The 9,649-nt window shown below is 37.3% G+C and overlaps 1 protein-coding gene across 4 annotated transcripts in view; it reads left to right on the top strand.

The window, feature by feature from the left end:
• Positions 1 to 9,649, top strand: part of SPART (spartin) — an 86,492-nt gene that overhangs the window by 71,604 nt on the left and 5,239 nt on the right. For all 4 annotated transcript variants that reach the window (XM_006154175.3, XM_006154174.3, XM_027774084.1 and 1 more), the window contains 3 exons: positions 1,039 to 1,233; positions 2,611 to 2,769; positions 2,847 to 2,937. In XM_006154175.3, coding sequence (XP_006154237.1) covers positions 1,039 to 1,233; positions 2,611 to 2,769; positions 2,847 to 2,937 — 445 coding nt within the window. The remainder of the gene's footprint in view (positions 1 to 1,038; positions 1,234 to 2,610; positions 2,770 to 2,846; positions 2,938 to 9,649) is intronic.

Raw genomic sequence — 9,649 nt, 5'->3', positions numbered from 1 at the left:
CTTTTTTCCTTACTAGAGACAGCCTGCCATCTTGCTTTTCCCTCTGGCAACTGCTTCTGTCATTCATGCTATAAGAAGCATGTGCAAAAGCAAAGGGCTGAGGCCCACTCTCAGTAGAAATGACATAATTATCCAGATCTCTTTTTTCGCTCTCTTTTTTTTTTTTTTTTTGGAGAGGTTTTTGCTATAGGTCGCGTGCACTTGTCAGAAAGACAGAGAGAGACAGAGAGACAGAAAGCGAGAAATCACCCCCCAGGGGGGATGGCCACGCCACAATCCCTTCTCCTCCATTCTCCTCTCGGGATCTTGGGCATGCACACACAACGTGCCCGGCGTGAGTTTAAGCCACAGGTCCAGGACTCGACTACGTGGGAGTCCAGCAACATAGCCATTACGCTAACTGCTGGTCCCTCTTTTTTCTCTTTTAGATTTTCTTTTCTCATACATTTTTGGGGTTCTTATGTTGTAATTCTAGTTTTTACAGGAAGCTGCAATCCAGGTGTTTGGATATAGGATTGAGGAAGGAACAGCAACCCCCCAAACTAATGTTTTTAGCCTAAAACAAGCTTGAGTTTTGCCTTGGTGTTTCAGGCAGAGGTTCTTTAGTTCCAGTTTGTATTGTTTGTATCTTTCTCCCTCAAGATCTAATGAGGTAATGTGATGCCTAAACAAAGGCAAAAAGAGTAGCTGGGTTCTCTAGTCAAATACTATCTTATTAACCCCTGAACTCAGAATAGTACTTAACAGTGTATATGGTAAGTGTGACATGGAAATATCTACAAATTGCAGTGCCTGCATAGATTAATGAAGACCTGTTATGGAGTAGTGTATGACCTAAGTATGGAAAGTTACGTTTAGTTAGAAAAGGTATATGTCTATTTCAAGTAGAAACCTATAGGGAAAATGTTGGCTTGAACATTATACTTGGCATGTTTGAGATCTGAGTATCAAACTCCTTTTATTTATTTTATTTATTTTTTATTGTTTAAAAGTATAATTGGCTCTAATACTACACAATTCAAAATTTTCTTTAAAAAGGTGCTTCCTGGGTGAGTTGGGGTTTAGTCAAAGGTGCTGAATTTACTGGCAAAGCAATCCAGAAAGGCGCTTCTAAACTTCGAGAACGGATTCAACCAGAAGAAAAACCAGTGGAAGTTAGTCCAGCTGTCACCAAGGGACTTTATATAGCAAAGCAGGCTACAGGAGGAGCAGCGAAAGTCAGCCAGTTCCTGGGTAAAGTAACTTGAGATGACTTCTTTTTAATTAGACGTAAAAGAATCTTTTAATCCAGGGTTAATCTGAATGTCCATTTAGATGGTTTAATTTCAAGAGTAAAATTCTGGGTGAAGCAGTTTCACTTTACTCTCCCCAATGATACCTACAACTCAGTAATTATCAGACTGTCTGGGAGCCTTAAACATGTAGCACTTCAGGACCTGGCATATCTACTGATTTAAAATGTGCATTTTTAGGGACCAGCAGTTAGCGTAAATGGCTATGTTGCTGGACTTACATGTAGTCGACCGAGGTTCATATCCTGGACCCAGTGGCTTAAACTCACGCTGGACACATGTGCGTGCATGCCCAACATCCCGAGAGGAGAATGGAGGAGAAGGGATTGCAGCGTAGCCATCCCCCCCAGGGGGTGGTTTCTCGCTTCTGTCCTGCTCTCTCTCTCTCTCTCTGACAAGCGCATGTGCCCTATAGCAAAAAAACAAAAAACAACCAAAAAAAAACCTCTCCCAAAAAAAAGAAACATGCATTTTTACAAGATCCATAGGTGATTATCATTTGCATGTTTTGCATGTTTACATTTGAGTAACTTGTGAAAGAGGGTTGTTTGTCTGGAGAGGTGTGTCTTTGAAAAGGATTCTGAATGTCTTCACTTTCAGTGAATCCATCTGAGAGATCTGACATATTGTTTCAGGACAGCAGCTTTACTGCATAGTAGTTGTGGATCAAGAGGAAGGAAGGTATTATTTGAGAAAGACTAATTTACTGATTCTGGTGCTACCCTTCCCAAATAGTTTACTTCTAATCTCCTATCCTTTGAGACCTTTGAGAATCACAGTACTAAATTTTGGTGTGTTAAGGTGCAGATAGGTCCTCAATGGATTACTATTAAAGTTAGTTAGATTATCTTTTTTTGTATTTAATAGTCTTTTGAATCAGATTTTGTCATTTACTTTTATAGATGTAATTCCTTACTGTTATTTTACTGAGATATTTGCTGATAGAATAAATACAAATACTCTCTTCAGGGAGACACTGAGATGTGCATACCAATCTGGCATTGCAGCAGTCACATAGAAAAGGAGGGTGGTTCTCTTTTAAGCAAACGTGCCACAAAGAACATGTATATCTGAGAGGCAAGGATATGAGCAATTTTGAATAAGCAGTAGGCTCTGCAAAGATATCTTTAAAGCAAATGATATCCTTTGAAAAATAGCCACCCTAGCTTCTCATCCTTATGTAGAAATAGAAACATTATGCAGTAGAACCATTTAATGTGTTTGTTTCAAACTTTTGATAAATAGTAGTGATAAAATCAAGGGAAGAATACACTTTTCTATGTCTTTGTGTTTTTTTTTTTTTTAATGTTTATATTAGTTGATGGAGTTTGCTCTGTAGCAAATTGTGTTGGAAAAGAACTAGCTCCACATGTCAAGAAGCATGGCAGCAAGCTTGTTCCGGAATCTCTTAAAAAAGACAAAGACGGGAAGTCCCCCCTGGATGGTGCTATGGTTGTAGCAGCAAGTAGTGTTCAAGGTAAGAAAAGGGAGCAGAATTTTAACTAAGAAGGTCTGCTGTGGGCTAGATTTACTTACTTTGAAATATATTTGCAGGATTTTCAACTGTCTGGCAGGGATTGGAATGTGCGGCTAAATGCATTGTTAATAATGTTTCAGCAGAAACTGTACAAACTGTCAGATACAAGTAAGTTGAATTTTATCATTTTAATGACTAAATTTCTTTGTAAAAAGCCACAGCAGTTAAGATGATTATGTATTTTTATTAAGTAGTGGAACAAGTTTTTTCATTCACTAGTTTTCATAAATAGAGAGAATATTTTAGTGTAAAATAGAATTCCTGTAACTTTGCTTTTATATCACTAATTCTTAAAAATATTTGTGCATCATGAATGCAAAGAATAGGTGTTTTGTTTTGTTTTGTTTTGTTTTTAGCCTAGAATTTCTTTATACCTTAGCTATATGTTCTTGATGGCTGCTGTTTTTCTGAAAAAACTTGGGTTATAATTAAACTCTGGTACTCCTTGTTAATATTAATCCATTGTATATACAAAGACTGTTAAATGATGTTACATCTTATTTGACTCTTAATTACCTCTGTATATTTGTATTGGACATACAAATGGCTAGATTGTATATCTTCTGTTTTTTAAATTAAGAAATAGACAAAAATAGAAATGAATAATTTGCATAAATGCATCTAACAAGTAGTGTTATGATTTATTTCTGATTTGGCTTTAAGGTCTCTCTAAGGAGTGACCATAATTCTAGTCCTGCCCTGATAGAGCTCCAGAGGAGGTGGTTGTAGATGTTTGTACAGTGTGCCTTTCACAGAATTTTCCTTTATTCTGACAGACAGCCTAGTGTCTTAAGTATCTGACCCTTGGCCAGGTGTCCTTCTCTCAGGAGACTTGTTTATACTGACAGGCACTCTTGTAGCTCTTGTCTGACCTGTGCCCAGTTTATTCCTGTTAAGCCAGCTGTCCTCTAGGAGATCTCTGACAGGGGGAAAGTTCAGATGTGTTAGTCAAGCAAGACACAGAGGAAGCAGCACAACCAAACACATGAAATAACAGAAGCGTTTCATTGCTCACAGATCTATGAGAGAAGATAGGTATTCGGGAGGGCCAGGATATCTGGAGACAGTAGGGAACTCAGCCAGTGGGTGGAGAGCAACAGAGAAAGAAAGTGAGGGAGAGGAAACCTGTCAGACCCTGTGAACGTGTATTTATAATGTCCGTGAGTGCTGTCGTTTAGGTTTGAGGATTGGCTAGCTAGACAAAGTAGCTATAGGAGGGATCTTATCTACATGACTGTGGTGTTGACTGTTAACTGTAAGGTGAGATGTAAGTGAATTATATCACAAATGGCCATGCTGAAAGGGAAATTTTTTTTAAGAGGGATTTTTGCTATAGGGTGCATGTGCTCGCCAGAGAGACAGAGAAAGAGAGAAAATGAGAAAACTAACCCCCAGGGGATGGCCATGCCACAATCCCTTTTCCATTCTCCTCTGGGATTTCAGGCACACACGCAGACGCACCTGGTGAGTTTCTAACTTCTAGGTCCGGAACTTGAATCGCAGTTAGCCATGTGGGAATCCAGCACCTTAACCATTATGCTACCTGCTGGTCCCAACGAAGTTTTACCTAGACCAAAGATGATAATGGGGTATGACTGGTTTTCAGACAGCTTCTGGCAGGACTAGAAATGGATGCAGGGGGAACGAACAACTGTGTAAAACAGTATTGTGCACATTGTAAAGATAAGATTTAAAACAGGATTTTTAGGGTCCATTTCTCTCTGTCTGATTTCACTATCTTTACACAGTACTAGAGGAATCAAGGTCTAACAACAAATTTTAGTATGAAGGACCTGAGTTGTTTTCTTAGCTTTGAATTAGTTTGATCTTAATGTTCTTTTAGAAAGAAAAAAGAAAAGTAATGTGTTTGCAACTCTTAGTTATTTGTTAATTATGCACTCACTGACAACACATGAGTTCATACTTTCACATCAGGCATTGTTTCAGTGTTTTTTATATATATTATTATTTTGTTTTTGAGAGTTTTTTGTTGTAGGACATGTATGCTCATAGGAGATCCAGAAAGTAAGAAATCACCCCCCTCCCTGGGGGGAATGGCCATGCTGCAGTCCCTTCTCCTCCATTCTCCTCTTGGGATCTTAGGCATGCATGCACTTGGCATGAGTTTTAAGTCACTGGGTCTGGGACTGGAACCGCGGTCAACTATGTGGGAGTTCAGCAATATAACCATTACACCATCTACTGGTCTCATGTATTATTTCATCTATAACACTCCACTCTACAGATAAGGAAAGCAAAGTGTAGAGAATTAAATACCTTCTTGTTAAAGGTTATACCCGTAGTATAGCAGGTATACCAAGCATTTCTATTGTCAGAACCAGTGCAGAGAATAGTGCTAGACCATGACCGCCCCAGTGGTTAGTCTGTACAAGCTTAGTACTTTAACACTGTCTAACATGTTTTTAGACTCCCTCCCACCACAGTGTATTACCATTGGCTTAGGAAATAGTAATTTAATTTCTATCCTAAATTGGTTTGATCAGCTCAGTCTGGGGCATGCATATACCTCTGATCAAAGCACCATGGCACATCATCTTAGTGTGTCTGTTTTATCAAAAGAATTGAGAGAGAAAATACAGTGCAGATCTGAAATTCCTTTTATGGAAATGTCAAATTCTGATCTTCCATTCTCATCTCTTGAAGCTTGCAGCATTGACATCTAATATTCATTAATTTTTTTCATTATGCCTCAGAAGTTACCTTGATGGATCAGTCATAAGTAGAAAAACAGTTTCTTCTTTTGTAGCAAGAATAGAAGAAAGCCAGAAGTGGCTTTTAGGCTAAGAGTGAATTATTTTTAGATTATCATTTCATTTGCTAGCACAGGTAATTAGGCAGTCATGTTAGAAAGGAGGAAGTGTTTTGTTGGGTTTGTCCATTTCTTACTCCAACAAAAACAACAAAAATACTTATCTAATTTTAACTAGCTTGTTAGTTAGATTCATAGAACTAGAGGAAGTACTGGATTTTGATGAAGATTTTTCTGGTCCTTAGCGAGAGGATTTAATATGATAAATAAGATATTTAACAATGCTCTGAACTAATTCGTCATTTTTATGGTATATCTTGCCATTGTTCTTGTCTTTTTCTTTGAAGATTTATGGCATTTACTAAAAAAAAAGCAGGTAGGTAAGTGAAAATTTAGTTAAGTAGCTTTGTATTTCTGATTATAAGGATGATTCTATGGTAGTAGTAATTTAATTATGCAATTAGAAACTTGGAAAGACAGAAGAGGTAGTGGAGATTGTGTCCAGGTAGTTCCGTTTTCACACCTCTGGTCTAGAAGTAGACCAGATTAAGAAAAGAAATTCAAAGTATCAAATTAGTAGTAACTTAGTGACAGAACTGAATAAATGAAAGCACTAATTGTTCTTTTATTTAACTTAGTTTTTATTTATACACATAAATTTATATATATTTATATCCTTATTTACATTTATTACACCATCAAAAAAATTTTTAAAGACTTTTGCCATAGGGGGTGTGTGCCTGCCTGAGAGAGAGACAGAGAGGGGCAGGTGATATATCACCCCCATAGGGGATGGACAGACTACAATAGAAGTGCCTTTCACCTCTATTCTCCTTTCAGGTTTTGGGGTACATATGTACACATACCTAGCATATTTTTCAAGCTACTGGGTCTGGAACTCAAACCTGTGTTGGCCAAATGGGATCCAGCACCTTAACCACCATGCCACCTGCTGGCCCCTCAAAGAATCTTTGATAGAGTGAACATTTGTTCTACTCTAACTGATGATAGTATAATAAAGAAAAATTGTGTTCTTTGTGCCTCTGATAAATTATTATTCTCTCAAGAAACTTAAGTTGTCTTAAATCTGCATTATACCTGGGAGAAAAACAAACATATTATGAGAACTTCCTTATCTGATTTCTGGTGTTATAAACCTATACAGAGGATTAACTACATTGAGCATTTTTAGGTAAATATATAGAAAGTATTCATCCAGGGTACCAGCAGATGGCATAATGGTTATATCGCTAAATTCCCAGAAGTCGACCATGGTTTGTGTACCAGACCCAGCAGCTTAAAACTCAGGCTGGGCACATGTATGTGCGTGCCCAAAATCTCAAGAGGAGAATGGAGGAGAAGGGATTACTGTGTGGCCATCCACCCTGGAGTGTGCTTTCTTGCTTTCTGTCTCTATGTCTGTCTCTGTTTTTCTGGCCAGTACATGTGCCCTATAGCAAAAATCTCTCTAAAAAAAGTATTTATCGAGACTCTGTTTTTTTCTGTTTATCACATTAGTACTTTTGTCTTATTTTAGATGTTAGATTTAGGGACACAGAGACGGCATCAATGAAAAGCCATAAGTCACTTTAAACCTGTTACACTTAATTGCAGTATTGTAGCCATTAAATAATTAATTATTTTTCTACATAGCTTCTAAATTTCACCTTTAAGCTCCTTTTATTTCACTTTAATTAACTTAGAGGAGAGTAATATAACTTCAGTAACTTAGATCCACTTTTATTTTCCTCTCAGTAGTATTTTATCTTAGAATTGTCCTTGAATTTTCACTGGTGAAGATATAAACTACCACGACAAATGCTCTGTTACCCAAAGTGAGTTCTATATAACATCTACACAGGTGTTATGTAGAATCAGTCTTCTCTTTTCTTTATGGTAACTGTGCAGATAAACACCATCATTATATCCATCATTTGTTTTTCTTTCCTAAGTGTTCTTAGTTCTTTCAAGCTTTCCATTTGTGGGACCAGCAGATGGTGTAAACATTGCTGGACTCCCATGTAGCTGACTTTCTTTCTGATCGATCTTGTGCCAGTATTTCATATTCATTAAGATTTGAGAGGCAGATCTTTATAAATTTTTTAACATTATTCTCATTTAGCTCACCTTTCCATTTTGTCTAATCAAACTGTTTTCAGCATTGTCATCTTCCTCATTCATTCATTAAGTATTGGTTCCTCTCAAGGTTTTATTCTGCACTCCATATGCTTCTACTCTCTATGAACAATCTCATTTACACCTGTTGCACAACTAATTACAGCCTGTATCCCAACAATTCTCAAATATATTTTCTGTTTACTTTTTTCTTAAGCTCCAGGCTTATATATCTCAACTGCATACTGCAGATACTCAGCCACCAAGTCCTATTGATTTTTGTATTTATTCCTTTGTCTCAACCTCATTACCACTGCCTTAGAATGCCTCCTCATTTCTCATGCAATTGTTTCCTAATTGGACCCTTGCTTCCATTCTGATACTCTTAAAATTCACATTGCAGCTGAGTTAGACCCTTCTGAAACCTAAATTTGGTCATGCCGTTTCTGTTTAAATTTTCAAAATTTCCTATGGATTTTAAGATAAAGTTTAAGCTCCTTATAGACCCATCATAAACTATAGAGAACTCATATGCACTTGGTGAATAAATTAATAAAAATCTATTTCTACTTTAACTGTCAAGTTAATATTTCTGAAAACAGGTGTTTTTGTGCTTTGTCAGTGGGCACTTGTGCCTCTCCAGAAAGAGACAAACAAAGGAGAGGGAGAAAATGGGGCATGGTTGTGCCACAATCCCTTCTCCTCTATTTCTCTACTTAGTTGGGATTTGTATGTACATGTACATGTGCCAGGCATGTTTTTCAAGTGCCCAGGACCAGGATTTGAATCATAGTTAGTTTTGGTTTTACAGACATTGATTTGAAAATCATTATGGCTGAAATGTTGCTTTTCTACTTTTTTAAAAAGATTTATTTATTTTTAATTTTATTTATTATCATTATACTTTAATTTTGACCAGAGAAAGAGAAAACAGAGAGAAAGGGAGAGTGAGAAAGCAAGCTGCCAGGTCCGGGACTTGAACCATGGTTGGCCATGTAGGAGTCCAGCACCTCAACTACCATACCACCTGCCAGCCCCAAAATGTTACTTTTTATTGAGTGAAATCTAAAATTACTTTCAGCGTATGCTATCTTATAGACATCACTTGAATGCATTGGAGAAATTTCTGAAAAGTCTAGTTCAACTTACCAATTAAAGTCTAGTTCAGCTTATAAATTGGCATAAACAGTGATCATTAATAAATTCTATAGTATATAGAAGATGATAAATTAGAGGAGAAGAAAAAGCAGTTGGGTTGTTTGACAGTGTGGTAGGGCATGTAAAATTACCTTTTCAGGGCATACTTCAGTTTGTTTTTGTGTTTGTTTTTGTTTTTTTCATTTGGTAGTGTTATCTAACTTAATAAGCTCAAAGTTAATTTATTAAGAAGTAAGAAATAAAAATGAGCTTTATTTTCTCACCAGTGATAAGCTTTCTAGAAGTTTTCAGTAGTGTAGCTTGAATTCAAATGAAAAAATGGCCTGAGCAGTTGTTTGTCTAGGAAGGAAAAATAGATGCCTATCAGGAAAACTGGTTCTAAGATTGACCGAAATGTCCCCATGTTTTCTGTACCATCAGCAGATCCTGTGGAATGCTGACAAGTTACAAACAACAGGTTAAGAAATCCTGTTGTGGGAGCCATCTCTCTCTCTCTCTCTACCCCTTCCCTTCATCTGGCAGAAAGCAGTTACAGGAAGCCTTTCTATCTTGTGATTGTTTGAGAAAGTCTTCAGTTAAGAGTAGTACAGGGTTAAGGTTTGGCATACCAGCTGTAATAATAATTATTATTATTAGAGATTTTTGCTAAAGAGCATGTGCGCTTGCCAGGGAGACCAGTGTATGGCTACACCACACTGCCTTCTCCATTCTCCTCTCAGAATTTTTGGGCACACATGCACACGTGCCCAGCGTGAGTTTCAAGCCACTGGGTCCGGA

Source organism: Tupaia chinensis, unplaced genomic scaffold, assembly GCF_000334495.1.
Source record: "Tupaia chinensis unplaced genomic scaffold, TupChi_1.0 Scaffold000402_1, whole genome shotgun sequence".
Taxonomy (NCBI): Eukaryota; Metazoa; Chordata; class Mammalia; order Scandentia; family Tupaiidae; genus Tupaia; species Tupaia belangeri.
The sequence above is the reverse complement of the archived record's forward strand: the minus strand, read 5'-3'. Positions and strand labels throughout refer to the sequence as shown.